The sequence below is a fragment of the Hyperolius riggenbachi genome, chromosome 9 (genome assembly GCF_040937935.1).
Source record: "Hyperolius riggenbachi isolate aHypRig1 chromosome 9, aHypRig1.pri, whole genome shotgun sequence".
NCBI lineage: Eukaryota > Metazoa > Chordata > Amphibia > Anura > Hyperoliidae > Hyperolius > Hyperolius riggenbachi.
In genome coordinates this window covers 264,017,210-264,038,056 of record NC_090654.1, presented here as the reverse complement: position 1 = coordinate 264,038,056, position 20,847 = coordinate 264,017,210, and the positions used below count along the sequence as shown (strand labels likewise).

The window sequence follows — 20,847 nt, the reverse complement described above, 5'->3', positions numbered from 1 at the left end:
GTGCTGCGGGCTGTAGAGCCTATGCAGCACAGATCATTCAGAAATACACTGGTCGGCAAGTGGTTAAAGCTGCAGTGGCCGTTTTTGTGAAAAATGGCCTGGTCTTTAGGGGGGGGGGGGGGGGGGGGGTAAAGCCTGTGTTCCTGAATTGGTTAATACAGTGTAAAGTATGACAAGTGTGTGACAGTGTAAATTTGCTGTACCATCAAAAAAAAAACTCAACACACAGCTATCTGAACTGCTGGTGACAAAAGTGAGTGCACCCCAGCGACCGTGGGTGGGTTGTGTGGGAGTGAGCCCCCTGGCAGCGAGGGCGCATGTGGCTGGGGAGGGTGAAGGGCGGGTGACACACGCAGGTCGGGAACCTCACATCCCCTCGCTCCCGATACAGACTCCTCAGAAGTCGGATGATGTATTTTTCATCGATGCGTTCCGCAGCATTGTGTGCGCCAGATCCCTGATGCCTCCTGAATCATATCTGCGAGTGTCGCTGGATCGCTCCCCAGGCGGCAGTAACACCAGCGCCGGCAGAGATGAAACCGTAACATTTACGCTCAATTGGAATGAAATGTATTCAGATTTTTACTCCGTCAGATTGGCTGTCAGCTTGGGGACTCGTTTTATCCTTAACCCTTCCGTGGCGGGAAAGTCAGAGGGACGAAATTCCTGCCTCTCAATTTAAAGGACACCTGAAGGGAGAGGAATATGGAAGCGTCCATATTTATATCCTTTTAAAGGATACCCAAAGTGACAGGTGACATGATGAGATAGACATGGGTATGTACAGTGCCCAGCACACAAATAACTATGCTGTGTTCCTTTTTTTTCTTTCTCTGCCTGAAAGAGTTAAATATCAGGTATGTAAGTGGCTGACTCAGTCCTGACTCAGGTTTCTTTATAGGAGGATCAATTTAAATCAAGTGAAGCCACAAAATAGCGATCTGTTTCCCAAAAAAATTTTTTCACACTTTATTATATTCACAAAAAATTAATTTTTCTTTCTCAAAAAGGTAGAAACATTCTTTGTAAAGCAGCAGAAGAATTTGTGGTACAGACATATAAAAAGCAATACAAAACGCAGATCATAGACACTGTGTGCTTTGTTTGATGAAAAAAGGTAATTTTAGTTCAGGCGACGACACTAGTCCGTTTCGGGTTATTGACTGATGGCTGACATAGGGAAACTCAGCTGCAAACACAGTGTGCACACTGTGTTTGCAGCTGAGTTTCCCTATGTCAGCCATCAGTCAGGTGCCGTGTTGTGTCTGGTTGGAACAGATACCTCTTTACTAATCAAATTCATGTTTGGTCTTTTATGACTGTACATATTCTCTGGTCAAGATAATTCTCTATGCTTTGTAAAGGCCTGACGAAGGGTCAATAACCCGAAACGGACTAGTGTCGTCGCCTGAACTAAAATTACCTTTTTTCAATCAAACAAAGCACACAGTGTCTATGATCTGCTTTTTGTATTGCTTTTTATATGTCTGTACCACAAATTCTTCTGCTGCTTTACAAAAAAATTTTCTACCTTTTTTGAAGAAGAAAAATTATTTTTGGTACTTATCCGTTAGCCGGACGCATCCGGCAGGTGGCGAGCGACAAAACTCCACCAGAGTTACATCTTTCCCTACTATCCACGGCAGCCTGGAGGGGGAATAGTAATTAGCGCCACCTGCCGGATGCGCCCGGCTAACGGATAAGTACCTTATTTTTTTGTGAATATAATAAAGTGTGAAACAAAAGATTTTGGAAACAGATCGCTATTTTGTGGCTTCACTTGATTTAAATTGATCCTCCTATAAAGAAACCTGGTACTATATGAGCATAGTGGTGTGCTCAAGTGTGGATCGTTACACTAACAAGAGTTCCTTTTTTGTTACCTGGGACTCATTCCCAACCATATTGAAACATCAGTCCTGACTCAGAAAGGAAGTGACTACAGTGTGACCCTCACTGATAAGAAATTCCAACTATAAAACACTTTCCTAGCAGAAAATGGCTTCTGAGAGCAGGAAAGAGATACCAAAGGTCAATAGTTAATAGATTTTAGCTCTGGCATACTTCAATGAATGTGTCATTGAGCAAAAACAATAAAACAGCAAAAACTTAAAAAGTAGATTTAAACATAAAATAAAACTAGATAAAAAAAAGTCAATTTTAGGAGAAGGAAGATAGATACAATTGTTTATTTCATTAGTTTATTTTCGCCTCGGGTGTCCTTTAAGCAATACCAGTTGCCTGGCCGCCTTGCATCAGTATTGTCTGGATCACACACCTGAAACAAGCATGCGGCTAATGCAGTCACACTTCAATCAGAAACATCTGATCTGCATGCTTGTTTGGGGTCTATGGCTGAATGTATTGGAGGCAGAGGATCAGCAGGACAGCCAGGCAATCTGCATTGCCTCTCGCTTGGTGCCGTTGTGGGAAAGAGTCTGTTGTAGGCAGCATGGTGGTGTAGTGGTTAGCACTCTCGCCTTCCAGTGGTGGATTCCCAGTGTGTATCCCGGCCGGGGCACTATCTGCGTGGAGTTTGTATGTTCTCCCCGTGCCTGCATGGGTTTCCCCCAGGCACACTGGTTTCCGCCCACATCCCCAAAACATACCAATAAGTTTATTGGTTGCCCCCTTAAAGGACAACTGAAGTGAGAGGGATATGGACACTGTCATAGTTATTTCCTTTTAATCAATACCAGTTGCCTGGCTGTCCTGCTGATCCTCTGCCTCTAATACTTTTATCCATAGGCCCTGAACAAGCATGCAGCAGATCAGGTGTTTCTGACATTATTGTCAGATTTGACAAGATTAGCTGCATGCTTGTTTCTGGTGTGATTCAGACACTACTGTAGCCAAATAGATCAGCAGTGCTGTCAGGCAACTGGTATTGCTTAAAAGAAAATAAATATGGCAGCCTCCATATTCTTCTCACTTCAGATGACCATTCATTGGCCCTAGACATTACATGATACATGCATGAACATAGGATGATGGTAGGGATTAGATTGTGAGCCCCTCTGAGGGACAGCTAAGTGACAAGACAATATACTCTGTACAACGCTGCGGAAGATGTTGGCGCTATATAAATGCTAAATAATAATAATAAGTCATTGTCAGTGAGGCGCAGAGTTTTCCAACTTGCAAGCAAGTAGAAAAGGGGCAATAAGAGAAAAAAAGGATCAATTCATCATTTGTCTCGAATGCAAAAATAAGTAACAATTGCTCGTGCTCTGGGTTGATTGGTTCTCATGCAGGAGGAAGAAAATATTGGGGAGAGGAAGTGCCTAGTGGCTGCTCTGGAAATTGATAGCTGCCTATAAAATGAAATGGGAAAGCAGTCTGGGGTAACAATAAATTATAAGAAGATTTGTGCACTGACGCGTGTTTATGGAATGTTTTAGCAATATTCTAAACTTGCTACAAAATATATATATTAATGTTACAAGAAAAATTCCCTCCGCCTCCCTCAGCTCTTTGTGGAGCAAGCTTTAGAATTATTTTTTACTTGAGGAACTGTCACGAAAATCTTAAAATTTAAAACGCATACAATTAAGAAGTAAATTTCTTCCTGAGTAAAATGAGCCATAAATTACTTCTCTCCTATGTTGCTGTCACTTACAGTAGGTAATAGAAATCTGACAGAAGCGACAGGTTTTGGGTTAGTCCATCTCTTTATAGGGAATTCTCAGCATGGCCTTTATTCTTTATAAAGACATTCCCTGAAAAAAGATATAAAAATGTTGACTGGCCTCCCTGCTCACCGTACAATTTTTTTTTTGGCAGTTGGACGGAGCAACTGCCATTCACTAAGTGCATTTTTAAAATAAAGAAATCCCTTTGAACCCCCCATGAGGAGATGGACTAGTCCAAAACTTGTCGAGTCTGTCAGATTTCTACTACCTGCTGTAAGTGACAGCAACATAGGAAAAAGTTGATTTATGGCTCATTTTACTCTGGAAGAAATGTACTTCTTAATTATATATATTTACATCTATTTTAAACTTTAAGATTTGCATGACAGAGGTCCTTTATATATCACACATGGACGATACGACATGTAAACCACAGCTTCTAGTCTCCTTCACTGCTGTGTGTATAACATAACCGCCTCCTATGGGACCGCCCCCTGCACAACCTGCACCAATCAGCATTTCTGTTCTAATATCTGCATAGCATGCATAGGAAGAAACCTGAGGGGAGGCAGTTCTATGATGCTATATACTTTAAGTGACACCTTTCTATTGGCTGAAAAGATTATATTTGCAAAACAGACAAGTTATCAGTACTGCCCCCTCCTTCCCTTACCTGTATGTGATGTAAGTGCTTGCTCCGCCCCTCCTTACCCTTACCTGTATGTGATGTCAGTGCTCGCCCCACCCCTCCTTCCCTTACCTGTATGTGATGTAAGTGCTTGCTCCGCCCCTCCCCTTACCTATATGTGATGTCAGTGCTTGCTCCGCCCCTCCTTACCCTACCTGTATGTGATGTCAGTGCTCACCCCGCCCCTCCTCTTACCTGTGTGTGCCTTCAGTGCCTGTCCCCTCCCCCGGAAGCAGAATGATCCTTTTCCAACAGAGAACCACTGCAAGAGGGGGGATGAGATGTGAACATGGGGGGGTGAGACATTTTAGTAGTGAAGCCACTGACTAGCCTCTGTTTTTTGTTTTTTTTCCTCACGCAGGAACAAGGAAAAGTTGGGGTGATGTTTAACATTGGCATGATGGACATTTCTATCCGGGAGGAGAGCACCCCAGTGAACGATGGTAAATACCATGTGGTAAAATACACACGGAACGGAGGCAACGCCACTCTACAAGTGGACAACTGGGCGGTGAACGAGTACTACCCTGGAGGTAAGTACAGTATATTGTCTATGGACTGGTGGTAGGATGTGGTAGGAAGGGGGGTGGGGGGGTATGGGCACCATCATTGTGTTCAGTATGTTGTCTATGGTCTGGTTGTAGGACGTGGTGGAAAGAGGGGGGGGAGGAGTATAGAGGCACAGTGGCGTAGCTTAGGAGCTGTGGGCCCCGATGCAAGTTTTACATGGGGCCCCCCCAAGCAATCTCCATACATATCAATTGATACGTCGCGCCAAAGCCTGCCAATGGCAACTACAGTGTCAGAGGTGCAAGAAGGGGATGGGGAGCAGTTTGTTAATGATTACCACTATTCAAAGTATCTATAGAAGTGATTATTATGAGCACAGGACCAATAGAGAGCTGATACTGCAATTCAGGGAGTGCCCTACGGGGCCCCTCTGGCCCAAGGGCCCCGATGCGGTCGCTACCTCTGCACCCCCTATTGCTACGCCCCTGTAGAGGCACCATCACTGTGTACAGTATGTCTGTGGACTGGTGTTAGGATGTGGCGGGGATATGGGCACCATCACTGTGTACAGTATATTGTCTATGGTGACTGGTGGTGGCAGGGTTATGGGCACTATTGCTGTGTACAGTAGGACACTGTGGGGGTTATGGGCACCAGTATTGGCAGGGGAAGGGACTCTCTCAGGGACACGGCACTGCAGGGGTTACACCATAAGGAGGTTGGTATTGATCTCATGCTGGAAGCTGTGAAGGTCCGGAAATCAGTCGGGTTATGGCTCCCTGGTGACGCGGTTGGCACTCGCTCCGGAAGGCAGTAAACTTCACACTTGGAAGGAGATCAGTGATTCTGGAACCTGCTGACTGAAGTTTATTCACAAAATGTGATGGCAGTGCCAGTATGCCCGGAATCCGTGCCAAGCCTCGGTGTCAGCGGCTCTGGAGCCAGGCAAGCAATGCCGCATTCTAGGCTTCTGTCCTCCTGCCGCAGTCATTGCTGGATATTGTAGTGCCAGCGAGATTCCTACAGTGCATTTATCTACTGCTGCTGGCTGCTAGCTCTCCTCTGATTGGTTGGAAAGTGTCGCTTTTTGGGTATAATGTATGTTTGGGGGGTTTTGCATGGCATATTTGAAGGTTGGTGAACATTGAAGCCAGAGGTGTAGCTAGGGTTTTCAGCGCCTGGGGCCAAAGTTTTTGCAATCCCTCTCTGGACAAATCAAAATGTGGTTGAGGTCATGGGTGGAGTCAAGTGTACAAATACTGTTTAGATAGTCACATGTGCCCCCTGTCCCACCATTTTGATAGCCAGATATGCCCCCCCCCCCCCCCCCTCCATTGATAGCCAGATATACCCCTCTTTTTCTGCTGCTGTTAACGCTTCTGCACTCCTCTGCAGTGGGTGGAGTCAGCGAGGCGCCTCTCACGCTTGTGGGGGTGCAGGGGCCGCGCTGAACGTCGTCACAGTATTACAACACCCAGGGACATATGCCCCCCCTTGCCCCCCATAGCTACGCCTCTGATTAACCACTTAAGGACCAGGGCTGTTCTTTGAGGTCTGCGCTGCGTGGGCTCTCCAGCCCGCAGCGCAGATCGTGAGCAAGGCAGGGCGATCAGACTTCCCCTCCCCCCCTTTTTTCCCCACTAGGGGGATGACCTGCTGGGGGGGTCTGATCGCGGCCGCTCCGTATGGCCGAGCAGGGGGGGCTCTTCAAAGCCCCCCTCCGCAGCGTTTTCTGCGCTCCCTCCTTCCCCTTACCTCCAGCTTCCTTATTATCCTGCGCAGGACGGATATCCGTCCTGCGCATTGTAGGATAGGCTTCAGCCTATCAAATGACGGCGATCCCCGGCCAATCAGAGGCCGGGGATCGCCGATCTGCCTTACGGCGCTGCTGCACAGCAGCGCCGTATGATGTACACAGCGGGGATTTCTTCCCCGCGTGTTTACATTAGGCGTGCGAGCCACAATCGGCGGCTCGCACACTGTTCACGGAGACAGTCTCCGTGAACTGACATGGAAAGGCCCCATGTAATAACCACTTAAACCCGCCGCCGCCTATGGGCGTAAGGCGGTCCACCTTGTCTACTACCTGACGAATCCAGAGGAACTTAATACCACCAAGCATTATGGATGTCAGTCCCACCACTCTGCAGATAAGAGGAGCACTCAGATTGCCTAACTCCAAACCCCCCCCCCCCCCTCCATTGTCTGTTACATTACCCTGACTACAGCATCCAGACACTAGAGGGAGCTATAGGACAGGATGGTCCCAGGAACTGAAGAAATACTACTGTATATGGAACTATTTCATAGAACGGCGCCACATCTGGTTGATTTTCTCCACATACTACGTGTTTTTTTTTTTTTTTTTGCTTTCTTTTGCACAATTTGATCGTAAAAATCTGCTTGAATGATTGTATCTGAGGAAATTATTGTACCGTTAGTAGGCACTTTAAGGGGGGCCGTAGCTGTATAATGAGATCATGCAAACAATCAATATCTCTGATATCGGTCATTTACCTGTATTACTATCTCGATCACGCCAGTGACGTTGCTTGCTTTATACCGCTTGATCCACTGCAAACTATGTGACTAGCGAATGCCACGCCCACCCACAATTCATAGGTGAGAAAACCTTTCCCAATCAAGGTTTAAGAGGCCCTGTAGTGATATATGGTAGCATGCAGTAATACATTATATATTACAGGATACACACTTTTATTGTAATGTTCTTGGTTTCACGATCATGGTATGTAATCCTGCCCTCCCAGTGATGCTTAGCTTAGGCTGTTTAGCAATGCGGATGTCTCCCTCCAGAGCTTTTTGGGAGAACAGGCATTGTTTCTACTGGCTTTGGGATACTCAGAAACAAACATTCCACAGTGATGCACCTGTCAGCAGTAATGAGATTACATTTCAAAAAGGTTGTAAATCACTTTGTGGCCAGCACTCTACAGCTACATCTAATCAAAATCTGGGCAAAATGAAATGCAACTGCCGTTAATATCATTAGGAAATAAGAGGCAAACAAATGATATCAAATAATTAAAAAGCGGTTAAAAAGAGCGTAAGTGTTGGTGACCTGTTTGCCAAATTTCACAACTTCGTACATGAGCAAAACCCAATCCTTCAGTTCATAAAACGTGACAGTGGGAGGCAGCACAAAAGGAAAGAGTGTTAGAGAGCGCTGCATACAATAATATACTTTATGACCTGATGAAGTCAGTTTTGCTCACGAAATGTTCAATATCTATAGCAACTTGATGGCTGTGTCATCTGTTTGGAGGTAAGTCAGCACTTGAACAATTTCATCTATCTTAAGTGGCCCCTATTTTCTTGTTCTGTTAAGGGACAGCTATAGCAAAAAAAACTGTAAAATTTAAAATGCATACATACAAAAAGTAGATTAAAGTGGATCCGAAATAAACTTTTACTCATTGCATAATTGTGCCCCTTACATATCGTTTATGGGGCATTCCTCAAGCCAAATACTACTTTTTGTTGTTGTTTTAATACCCTAATTCCCGATAAACTAAACAAGCCTCGCCCACAGCTCCTCCAGCGCCTAGGCATTCTGAGTCCCTTGTAGCAAGTGCTCATGGGAGCTCAGTCTGGGGAGGAGGTTTTTCCCGAAGGAGGAAGAGGAGGCGTTATTACCACCCAGAGATTTCAGAGGCAAGGCGAAGGAGAGGGGAGGAGAGAGGCGTTTTCACAGGCTGAGGGGTGGAGATGCAGATCAGCTTGCCTGTGTGTAATGATGACAAGCAGAATATGGCTGCTCTCATTGTATCACATAATCATATACTGTTTAGATTTGCTGTGTAAACTATCTAAACTTTAGATAAGATTTATAGACAAGTTACTTGTTATAGTTAGTTTTTCATCTCAGATCCACTATTAAAGTCTTAGAGTAAAATGAACTATAAATTACTTTTTTTCCTATGTTGCTGTCACTTACAGTAGGTAGTGAAACTCTGACAGGTTTTTGACTAGTCTATCTTCTCATGGGGATTTTCAGGTATTTCTTTATTTACAAAAGCACTTACTGAACAGCAGTTGCTCAGTCCAACTGAAAAAAATAAGTGGATCCGGTTTGGCCACTTTGAAAGCTGTGATTGCTTACCTTCCAACTTTTTGAGATGAGAAAGAGGGACACTTAAGCCACGCCCCTGCCACACCCCTGGTCACGCCCCCCTGCCACACCCCTAGTCACACATACTATAAAGATTGCATAAGAAAAATGTGTGGTTTTATAATTCAAACCACACTGGTCCTTTCTATCCTGGTTCATTTTCCATCATATTAACATTTTAAAATTCGTAATATATCATTTTAAACGATGTGAAGTTTAGAGTCAATCAAATACATTTTTTAGTAGAGAGATGTATGTATTTACATAAAAAAAGGGACAAAGTCCTGAAAGAGGGACAAATGAGGAGGAAAGAGGGGCAGTTGGGAGCTATGTGATTGAACAGATGGGGGTCAGACACTAGAGAGATGACATCATGGCTTCCCTCTGAGTGACAGACATACAGCCCCGCCCCTGGTACTGGCAGCAGTGATGCGTCCAGCAGCGTCAGCTCTGATTGGTGCCTAGTTCTGGCCAATCTGCACTGAGCCGCTTTGTGGTGTCACTGCAATAAATACCAGAAATTTGCAGCCTGCCACTAGCGGAGCGACCTGATGCTTTCTCGCTGCTCTCCTAATCCTGTTATTGGGCTTATTTATGCACAGATCCTGCCAGACTCGCATCCGCCGTGCATATTAATATCTGACAACTTATTTATGCTTCCCGCGCCTTCTCTCAAGTGGCGGAGCGGCAGGCCGGGGCGCAGGGCTGCCCGTGTTTCCGTAGGTGGCAGTTTGCACTGTTCCGGGGGTCTTAAAGCCGTCACATGCTCCGCTTAGATGTTAGTTATAGCCTTGTGGATGGGTCTCGGGTGGATTTTGCCCAAATACGGCGCCGGTTTCCTGTATAGATGTGGAGAACAGCTGGATCTCGTGGCTTCCCCAGCTAATTAAATATTCACGTGCTAATTATGTGCATACTTAATGTGCGCGTATTTAGTATGTGCATGTTTAATTAACCTGAATGTGAAAATGATTGCACAGGGAGGCAGAAAGCATAAAAAGCTGTGAGATTCTGCATTTCACAACGCCAGGAAACTGCGGGGGAACAATCCACCCCAACACCAGCTAGTCAGACTACTAGTTAGTAATGCTTATCTCAGTGATCTTAATAAAAGAGGCGCCTATTTGAAGGAAGATTGGATGAGCATGAAAACTCACTTTATTGCCGGGAAGCGAAAAGCAGCTCACATCTTAGATTGGCTGCAGTATACATTTTCCCATTTAAAATGAATGGCTGAAATTTGATTGGCTGTTTTATGCTCCGCCCACTTTTCCTAGATTTGTAACTTTAGTCACATAATGAACAGCTGTGCCAAGTTTGGGGACTCTGGCTTTATTACTGTGAGAATGGCAGCCTTCCAAATGTTCCCATTGATGTCAATGGATGAAATCTGATTGGCTGTTTGTGGTTCCGCCCAGGTGTGCAGGGGGACACGAGACCCCCAGAACATATCTTCTAAGGTAGTAAGGTTTTTTTGAAGTCGGAATATTTAAACTGCTGCTATTCTTACACTTTTAATGGCAGAGGCTTCAAACTTGCTACAGTTGGTCATTAGGTGACTGGGGTCCAAATTCACTAAAGGGGTGGGGCCACAAACAGCCAATCAGATTTCCTTGGTGGATAAACTGCTTCCATTCACACATTTTTGATGCCACGAACCTGAAAGCTCACAAACTTGGTCATTGAGTGACTGTGTGTCAAGGTTGCAAAACGTGGGCGGAGCCAAAACAACTTTTACTGGGAAAATGTAAACTGCAGCCATTCTTACACTGTTAATGGCAGGGTTCTCAAACTTTGCACAGTTGGTCATTGGGTGACAGATTAAGATTTTGGAAGGAAGGTGGAGCCTACAACAACCAATAAAAATTCACCTTTTGATTTTCAAAGGGAATATTTCATCTGCTACCATTCTCTTATACTGTTAAAAGCAGATGCCTCAAACCTGGTACAGTTGGTCACTGGGTGACTAGGGTCCAAATTCAGAAAGGGGGCGGAGCCACAAACAGCCAGATTTGTTTATTTTTCAATGGGAATATACAAAGTATTGATACCAAGGACCCCAAAGCTGATAAACTTGATAATTGAGTGACTGTATGTCAAGGTTAGAAAAAGTGGGCGGTGCCAACAACTTCATTTTTTACATTGCAGGGTTCCCAAACTTTACACAATTGGCCACTGGGTGACTGGGGTGAATATTCAAAAATGTAGGTGGAGCCTACAACAGCCAATCAAAATGTACCTATTGATTTTCAAGGGGAATATTCACATTGCTACCATTCTTACACTGTTAGTGGCAGAGGCCTCAAACCTGATTCAGTCAGTCATTGGGTGACTGGGGTCCAAATTCACTTAAGGGGTGGAGTCACAAACAGCCAATCAGATTTGTTAGATTGATTTCAGCCATTCTGTTATTGGCAGGGTTCTCAAATGTGACACAGTTGGCCACTGGGTGACTGGGACTAATATTCAGAAAAGTGGGTGGAGCCTACAGCAGCCAATCAAAATTCACCTTTTGATTTTCAAGGGGAATATTTACATTGCTGCCATTCATGCACTCTTAATGGCAGAGGACTAACATTTGCTACAGTCAGTCACTGGGAGACTGGGGTTTAAATTCTGAAGGGAGCGGACCAAAAACAGCCAATCAGATTTGTTTAATTTCAATGGTAAAATGCAATTTATTGATGCCAAAGACCCCAAAGCTCATAAACTTGGTCATTAAGTGACTGTATGTCAAGATTAGAAATAGTGGGCGGAGCCAAAAACAACTAACTTTTTACATGGGGAAATGTAAACTGCAGCTTTTCTTACACTGTTAATGGCAGGGTTCTCAAACTTCACACAGTTGGTCACTGGGTGACTAGGATTAATATTCGGAAAAGTAGGTGGAGCCTACAAGAGCCAATCAAAATTCACCTATTGATTTTCAAGGGGAATATTGAAACTGCAGCCATTCTCACACTGTTAAATAGCAGAGGCCTCAAACCTGCTACAATCGGTCGTTAAAGAGTAACTGTCAGGCTGCAGAAGCTAATTTAAACCCCTATTCTCCTGTGTTAAACAGTTTAGAAGGAAGCTCAAAAGCCATTAGTGAAGATAAACATTTCAGTTACCTTTGATGTGTGCTTATCTTAAAGTCTGTTATAGACCCATAAAGACGCAAGCCGCAGCTAAACTGCAAAGCATTCTGGGGCCCTCCCCTCGGCTGCTAATGAGACGGTACAGCAGCTTGTGTAATCAGTCCAGAGCGTAGCACTGATAAATCTCCGGGCAGACTACACTGCAGGAGTCAGCTATTGTTCCTAGCCACATGGCTCATTAATATTCACTGCACACCGTGTTGTTCAAGAACGAGCTTATCTGTGATCAGAAGCAGGCAGGACATGACGACACATTTGGCTTCACAAACATGGAGCCTGCCATGAGCTGTCAGGAGCATCTATCTCTGCATATACTATATACAAATTCTGTGAAATCCAAACGTGGACAGTGAAATGCATATGTAATGTAAGTACAGCCAATCTTTAGCTACTGATATATGTGTTTATTTTCTCTGAGACCCTATACCTAACAGCTCCTCTTTAAGTGTCTGGGGTTCAAATTCAGAGCCAAAAACAGCCAGATTTCTTTGCTGGATAAACTGCTTCCATTAGCACAATTTTGATGCCAGGAACCCAAAAGCTCACAAACTTGGTCATTGAGTAGTGACTGTGTGTCAAGGTTACAAAAAGTAGGTGGAGTTAAAAACAGATTTTTCTGGGAAATTGTAAACTGCAGCCCTTCTTCACTGTTAATGGCAAGGTTCTCAAACTTAGCATAGCTGGTTACTGGGTGACTGGTATTAATATTTAGAAAAGTGGGTGGAGCCTAAAAATGCCAATCAAAAATCACATGTCACTTTTCAAGGAGTATATTCAAATTGCTGCCATTCTTGCACTGTTAATAGCACAAACCTCAAACCTGGTACAGTTGGTCATTGGGTCACTGGGGTTCAAATTCAGAAAAGAGGACAGAGCCACAAACAGTGAATCAGATTTGTTTCATTTCATGGGAAAATACAAATTATTGATGCCAAGGACCCCAAAACTCACAAACTTGGGCATTGAGTAGTGACTTTGTGTCCAGGTTACAAAAAGTGGGCGGAGCCAAAAACAAATTTCACTGGGAAAGTGTAAACTGCAGCCCTTCTTACACTGTTTATTTCAGGGTTCCCAATCTTTGTCCAAATGGTCACTGAGTGACTGAGATTAATATTCAGGGAAGTGGGTGGAGCCTATTATAGCAAATCAAAATTCACCTGTTGATTTTCAAGTGGAATATTTAAATTGCTGCCATTTTTACACTGTTAATAGCAGATGCCTCAAACCTGCTACAGTTGGTCATTGGGTGACTGGGGTTCAAATGCTGGAGAGGGGTGGAGCCACAAACAACCTATCTGATTTGTTTAATTTCTATGGGAATATACAAATTATTGATGCCAAGGACCCCAAAGCTCACAAACTTGGTCATTGAGTGTTTGTGTGTTAGGGTTAGAAAGGGGGGGAGCCAACACCAGTCAAATACATACCCGGGCAATGCCGGGTCATCAGTGGGTGGAGACAAATACAAATTTCACTGGGAAAATGTAAACTGCAGCCATTCTTACACTGCTAATGGCAGGGTTTTTAAACTTTGCACAGTTGGTCACTGGGTGACTGGGATTAATATTCAGAAAAGTGAGTGGAGCCTACAAAAGTGAATCAAACTTTACCTGTTGCTTTTCAAGGGGAATATTTAATTGCTACCATTCTTGAACTGTTAATGGCACAGGCCTCAAACCTGGTACAGTTGGTCATTGGGTGACTGGGGTTTAAATTCAGAAAAGGGGGTGGGACCTTACACAGCCTATCAGATTTGTTTCATTTCAATGCAGATTATTGATACCAAAGACCGCAAAGGTCACAAACTTGGTCATTGAGTAATTGTGTGTTAGGGTTAGAAAAAGTGGACGGAGCCAACACCAGGCTCCGGTGTTGGCTCCGTCCCGGGCTATCAGCTAGTATATATATATATATATATATATATATATATATATATATATATATATATATATATATTTCTGTGGAGGCTGACATATATATTTCCTTTGAAAAAAAAATTGCAGATTGCTTTGCTGTCCTGCTGATTCTCTGCCTTTTAATATTTTTTGCCATAGACCCTGAACAAGCATGCAGATCAGGTGCTCTGACTGAAGTCTGACTAAATTAGCTGCATGCTTGTCTCTGGTGTGATTCAGACACTACTGCAGCCAAAGAGATCAGCAGGGCTGCCGGGCAACTGGTATTGTTTAAAGGAAATAAATATGGCAACCTCCATACCCCTCTCACTTCAGGTTTCCTTTAAATCACGGCAAAGTTAAATTTCCTCCACTTCAGTTCTGCAAGCCACAAAGTGAGCCAAACTGCTCTGTACACACGGTAGAAAAATGACCGATCCCCAATGGTCGGCAATGAGAGAAGGACGTCTGTGCACATTTTAATTCAGGGACGGCACAACGACGGTGAGACGATCAGATCATTAGTGGAAGTGTAAATATGAGGACCCGGAAGTGCGGACTTTGAATGGATTGCTTATTATCATTCGGTAAGAGGGATTATCATCTGAACTGATCCACCACGATGCATCTGTCTACACGGACGATAGCTGTCTCTTACCGTTGTTGGAGCTTTTTTTTTTTTAAACGATTATGTCCGACCCGCCGTTCATTATTAAGGTGGCCACTAACGATCCAATTTCTATCGAAAAATCATTTGAGCGCTCAGATAATTGTGATCGAAAGTGAAATATTGCAATACATCCTTCCCTACTCCATCATAGAACCAATCTTTACTTCCTATCTGTCACAACCAACAAGAGTTTTAAGAAGGTAAACCTTTGTTTTCCACAACCAACAAGAAAATCCAAATTTTGGTTCGACAAAAATCCAATTGGACATCTGTTTTTTATAATCGTTCATAATCGATTGTGCCCATCAACGGAGATAATTTACAACCAATCCGATCACTTCCAAACAAAATTATCTGATCGCGCAAACACATTTTTTGCTAGAAATTGGACTGTTAGTGGCTACCTTTAGTTTATGACAACCGCGGTCTAACCTGTGTATGGAGCTTTATAGCAGGGACCGCCCTTTGTCTTTATCGGATGACGTAATCACGGAATTCTAACCTTTTGAGGTCAGCATTGCGAATTCCATTTTAGCCAATCAGCGTTTGTGGAGGTAGCGGTTAGTTTTCTGCAATTGGCGTAGTCGTTTATGTCCTGAAAACTTATCAATAGTCAAACAAAGGTGGAAAAGAGACAATTATTTCTCCGCCGCGGCCGATCTAATGTTCCGGGCGTCGTGACACTGGCGGGAGCAGCACAGCCAGTCCAGACTCTGCCAGCGTTTAAGTATAATGAGTGAAGTAAGATGACAGTAACATTACTGGAGGAGGCAGTGGACGGCCTATTACCGCCACCCTTCCTTCTTCCCATGCATCATTGTTCTTCTCCCTGTGATCTGACAAGCAGAATATAATTACCGCTATCAAAGAACCTCTCCGCTCCTCGCTATAAAAGCTTCTCGGAAGCTGATAAGCCTTTCAGGGCAGACTGTGAACTCCTGACTAATCCTGAGATTAAACAGTGCCACCAAGAGAGCAGCTCAGGATCACACTGCCGACTGATAGGAATACGCCGAGCGCACGTCTCATGGGGCCACCACGGCAACGAGCAGCGATTTGTCTGACTTTACTGAGAATAAAAGGAAAGAGCCACTAGCAATAGAACACAAAAGACTACATGTGTCGGGGGAGGAGAGGCCAATGTGTGTCCTGTTGTACATGTGCCGGGGGAGGAAAGGAGATGCCAGTGTATGCAGATCCCTCCTGCTGCCCCCTAGTCTGGCCATAGCTGCCCAGATACCTCCAGGCGTCCACATCTCTCCAGTTGCCTCGGTTCTGGCTATAGCTGCCCAAATCTCTCCAACTGCCCCAGCTCTGGCCATAGCTTCCCAGATCCTTTCAGCTGCCTCAGGTCTGGCCATAGCTGATCAGATACCTCCAGCTATCCCAGGTCTGCAGGGCCTTGTTCTGCTGTGTGTCCACAGAATGTCCTTTTCTAGGGTGAACCTCATGCATGACCTTCTGCTGTGTACCAACACACTGTCATCTCCTAGGATGAATCTTATGCAGTGTCTTCTTCTGCTGTTTGACCACAGAATGTCTTCTTCCAGGTTGAACCTCTTGCAGGACCTTCTTCTGCTGTGTGCCCACAGAATGTCCTCGCCCAGGATGAACCTCATGCAAGGACTTCTGTTGTGTGTCCACATTCCTCCAGTTGGTCCTAATCTTCCCATTGTTGGCCTAGTCCTTCCAGCTGCTCTAGGGAGGCCCATTGCTACCCATATCCTTTTAGTTGCTCCAGGTCTGCATGTTAGTGGCCATATCCTTCCAGCTGCTTCAGGCCTTCCCTTTGCTGCCCGGAACCCTTCAGCTGTCCCAGTTTTGACCATAGCCGCCCATATCTTTCCAGCTGTTTGTGGTCTTCTCATTGGTGCTCAGATGCTTCTAGTAGCTCCAGCTCTGCCAATTACTGACCTGACCCCCCCCCCCCAGCTTCTCTTGGTCTTCTCATATGTGCACAGATTCTTCTACTGGTCACCAGATAAAGCACAATATGAAATACATAAATATCATACAAACTGAGTTGTAGATGGTGGTTAGAGGTTCACCCTGGCTATGCTGGTCACAGTGGTCCATCAGAGAGGAGCATGTAGCAGGGTTCAGATGATTCATTAAAGATGCGTTCACAGCTAATTGTCATAAAAGCATTTTCTGGTTTGTGTTCACGGTGAAGTGCCCTGTGGCCTCTGCTGCCTTCTACTCTCTATTCCATTAATTATATGTTCTATATGATGGTTTCTCCCTTCCACCTCCAGCCCTTTGTAGCTACTTCAGCTATTGAGTCCTTTTATCTTATGTGGATGTCAGAGGGGAACGCATGTCACTGACACACAACACTTGTACAACTAAAAGCTTGAAGGAGACCTCCGCAGCCACCTTGCTGTCATTTTCTGTACGAGACATTTTATTGGGTTCTAGTCCGCTGGACAGATAAAGCTGGCAATATTCCTGTGGTAATGTACAGCTGTCTGTCATGGTGACAGGGGGATTGATGTCTGCAGTGTGGATCACACCATCTCTGTATATGATACTGGGAAGAGAGGAGAGAAGTAACGTGATGTATGCTCTGATGAGGTCTGGTGGAATATGACATATAATATGAACTATGGGAGAGACAGGTCCGCGGTGGATTATTATGGTGGAGGCGTAGAGATGGAGAATAATGGGAAGAGACCACAGAAGAAGCATAGAATAATCAACGCCTTCAAATTGTGGTGCTGAAGAAGACTTCTGAGAGTGCCGTGAATTGCATGAAGATCCAATCAGTCGATCCTTAAAGAAATTAACTCTCACTGTCCACTGGAAATTCTAAAGCTGAAATATTTTGGACACATAATGAGAAGGCAGGATTCATTGGAGAAGACCCTGATGCTGGGAAAGATTGAGGGCAAAAGGGGGAAGGGCAGAGAGTGAGATGGCTAGATAGTATAATGTAAGCAGCAAGCATAAGCTTGGACAAGCTTTGAGAGGCAGTCAGACATGACCGACCGAATAGTGACTGAACAACAAATCGCAACAATAAACCACAGAAAGGAGCAGTGGCGTAGCTAAGGAGCTATGGGCCCCACTCTATACATAACAATTCATACGGCGCTCCTAAACCTGCCAATGGCAACCACAGTGTCAGAGGTGCAAGAAGGGGACGGCGAACAGTTTGTTAATGATTACCACTATTCAAAGCATCTATAGAAGTGATTATTATGAGCACAGGACTAATAGAGCGCTAATACTGTGGTTGAGGGAGGGCCCCTCTGGCCCAAGGGCCCTGATGCGGTCACAACCTCTGCACCCCCTATTGATATGCCCCTGGAAAGGAGAGGTAAACTGAACTCTGCTGTGTGTCCTCTCCTAGGGTGAACCTCATTGCAGGGCCTTCTTCTGCTTTGGGTCCACAAGCTGCCCTCTACTTGGGTAAGCCTAAATTAGAACCCTCTCTTGCTGTGTATACTTCTTCTAAGGGGAACCACATACTGGGCCTTCTTCTGCTGTGTATCCTCAGACTATCCTAGGGTAAGCCTCATACCGGTCCTACTTCTGTTGTGTACCAACAGACTGTCCTCTCCTAGGGTGATCCTCATGCAGGGCCTTCTTCTGGTGTGTATCCACAGAATGTCCTCTCCTAGGGTGAGCCTCATGCAGGGCCTTCTTCTGGTGTGTATCCACAGAATGTCCTCTCCTAGGGTGAGCCTTATGGAGGACCATTTTCTGATTTGTGTACACAGACTTGTATCTTCTAGAGTGAACCTCGCTCAGGGCCTTCTACTGCAGTGTGCCCACAGACTATTCTCTCCTAGGGTGAACCTTATGCAGTGCCTTCACCTGATGTGTGTCCACAGACAATCCTAGGGTGAACCTCCTTCTTCTGCTGTGTATCCACAGACTATCCTTTCCTAGTGTGGACCTCATTTAGAGACGACTTCTGCGATGTATCGACATACTGTCCCCTCATAGGGTGAACCTCATGCAGGTTTTTCTTCTGTGGTGTATCGACATACTGTCCTCTCTTAGGGTTGGTTAGACAGTGACTGTATGGAAGGGATGAGTATCTTTGCCCAGCATATATTTAAACTGCCAGGAGGAGCTTTCCTCCATAATATCAGCTACACGCAGTCCGTCTCCCAGGTGTCAGCTTCCTCTCTCTGCAGTGAAGTCGGCCTTTTAGCTTCTCTTCCTCTAAGTGACTTTGACAGTGACTTGCTTGCGTCTGTCACAGCATCAGTTTCTGGAAATTCCTGAGGGAAGCTGAGCAGCCTCCTCCGCCCCTCGTAGCTCGCCAACAATTGCCCTTGTCTCCTGCTAGTCTAGTAAGGTGACCGGCAGAGCGCAGGGGGATTCTAACTCTGAGTGGGCAAATTAAGAACCAGGACGTGAGACGATGGAGCAAGCATAAGGCAGAACTCCACCTCTGCTCGGCATTTCCATTTATAAAACAAGGAGCGTTCATTGTTTGTCATTTTACTTTTGCATTGTCTTGGGGGATATATTGTGGAAAATCTATATATTTCTTCCCTGATAGCATTAATCCAGAGGTGTTGTCTCATTCAATTCAGCATGGAAGATCTCAGTATTATTTAAAGTGAATCTGAGATGGGCAGTGGAGGAAAAAAAAAATATACATACCTGGGGCTTCCTCCATCCCCCTCCACGCCAATCGCTCCCTCGCCGTCGTCCTCTGCCTCCTGGATCATCCGGAATTGGCCCAGCAAAGCCCTCTGGTCTTGGGCGTACTGCGCAGGCGTCCTTGGCCGGGAGCATTCTGCGCCAGGGCAGTACTGCTGTGAAGGTGCAGAATGCTCCCGTACATGGGAACGCAACGGACCGCACCCGCATAGACTGGCCCCAACTGGAGGAGTTTGCAGGGCCAGTTCCAGACGATCCAGGAGGAGGACGGCAAGGGAGCGATCAACCTGGAGGGGTCTGGAGGAAGCCCCAGGTATGTGTATATTTTTTTTCAGGTACCCTTTAAAATGAACTAAATGTATCTTTCATAAACCTACATCTGATTATTGCCATCTCCTTTTAAATAATGCAGTTTTCCTGGCTGTCTTGGTTACCCAATGCCTCTAATACTTTTAGCCATACGAGCCAATGACCAAGCATGCAGATCAGATGTTTCTTTCTGACTGGATTAGCTGCATGCTTGTTTCAGGGTTGTGATTCAGGCACTACTGATGCATTAAAGATCAACAGGATGCCAGGCAACTGGTATTGTTTAAAAGGAAATAAATGTGGCAGCTTCCATATCTAACTTCAGGTGTCCTTTAATGCTGAGTATGGGAGACACTATTTATAGCCTAGCAAAGCTAGCGGGAGGCTGTTTTTGACGCTCACGCTACAAACTGAATTCCTTAAGCCACTTTATTGTCCTGTTGAAGCGGGTAGAGAACCGAGAAATGCGTTGTATTCTTTAATTGTTCTTGATTAAATGATCTCTCCTGACCTAAACCCTTGTTTTTCTGAGTTTGTTCATCTGGAGAGGTAAGATACCTCATGTCTTTATAACGTATTCTATAGGCACCTCCTTCCTTCTTCTTCAACTAGGGGAGATGTCAGAACACACAGCTTATCCCATGTGTCCCCTATCCAATGCTGAAAGCATCTTCAGTGGGCAGGCAAGATTTTTTTTAATTCTGGAAAAATTGACTATCGCCACCTGGTGGAGTTTTCTTCTCACAAATCTGGTCACTACTAGTCCACGGTGTGCAGATCTGTGATGTGTGTGATAATGTTGTGTGTGTAATGACGTGATGACGAGTGTCACATTTGTAGTATTGTCTCGCACAATAGAGTAAAGAATCAAAGAATTAACCTCCTGAGCGGTATGGACGAGCTCAGCTCGTCCATCACCGCCGGAGGCTGGCGCTCAGGCCCTGCTGGGCCGATTTTCCTCAAATAGAAAGCAGCACACGCAGCCGGCACTTTGCCAGCCGCGTGTGCTGCCTGATCGCCGCCGCTCTGCGGCGATCCGCCGCGAGCAGCGGCGAAAGAGGGTCTCCCCAGCCGCCCGAGCCCTGCGCAGCCGGACCAATCAGTTCCGGCCAGCGCTAAGGGCTGGATCGGAGGCGGCTGACGTCAGGACGTCGGCTGACGTCCATGGCGTCACTCCGCTCGTCGCCATGGCGACGAGGAAAGCCAAACAAGGAAGGCTGCTCATTGCGGCCTTCCTTTTTTATTCTGGGCGCC

The 20,847-nt window shown here is 45.3% G+C and overlaps 1 protein-coding gene across 21 annotated transcripts in view; it reads left to right on the top strand.

Annotated features, from left to right (window-relative positions):
- Positions 1-20,847, top strand: part of NRXN3 (neurexin 3) — a 705,883-nt gene that overhangs the window by 569,796 nt on the left and 115,240 nt on the right. For all 21 annotated transcript variants that reach the window (XR_011024153.1, XR_011024152.1, XR_011024151.1 and 18 more), the window contains one exon: positions 4,682-4,853. Coding sequence is in view for 18 of the 21 variants with exons in the window: in XM_068254465.1 (XP_068110566.1) it covers positions 4,682-4,853 (172 nt within the window). In the remaining 3 variants the exon portion in view is untranslated. The remainder of the gene's footprint in view (positions 1-4,681; positions 4,854-20,847) is intronic.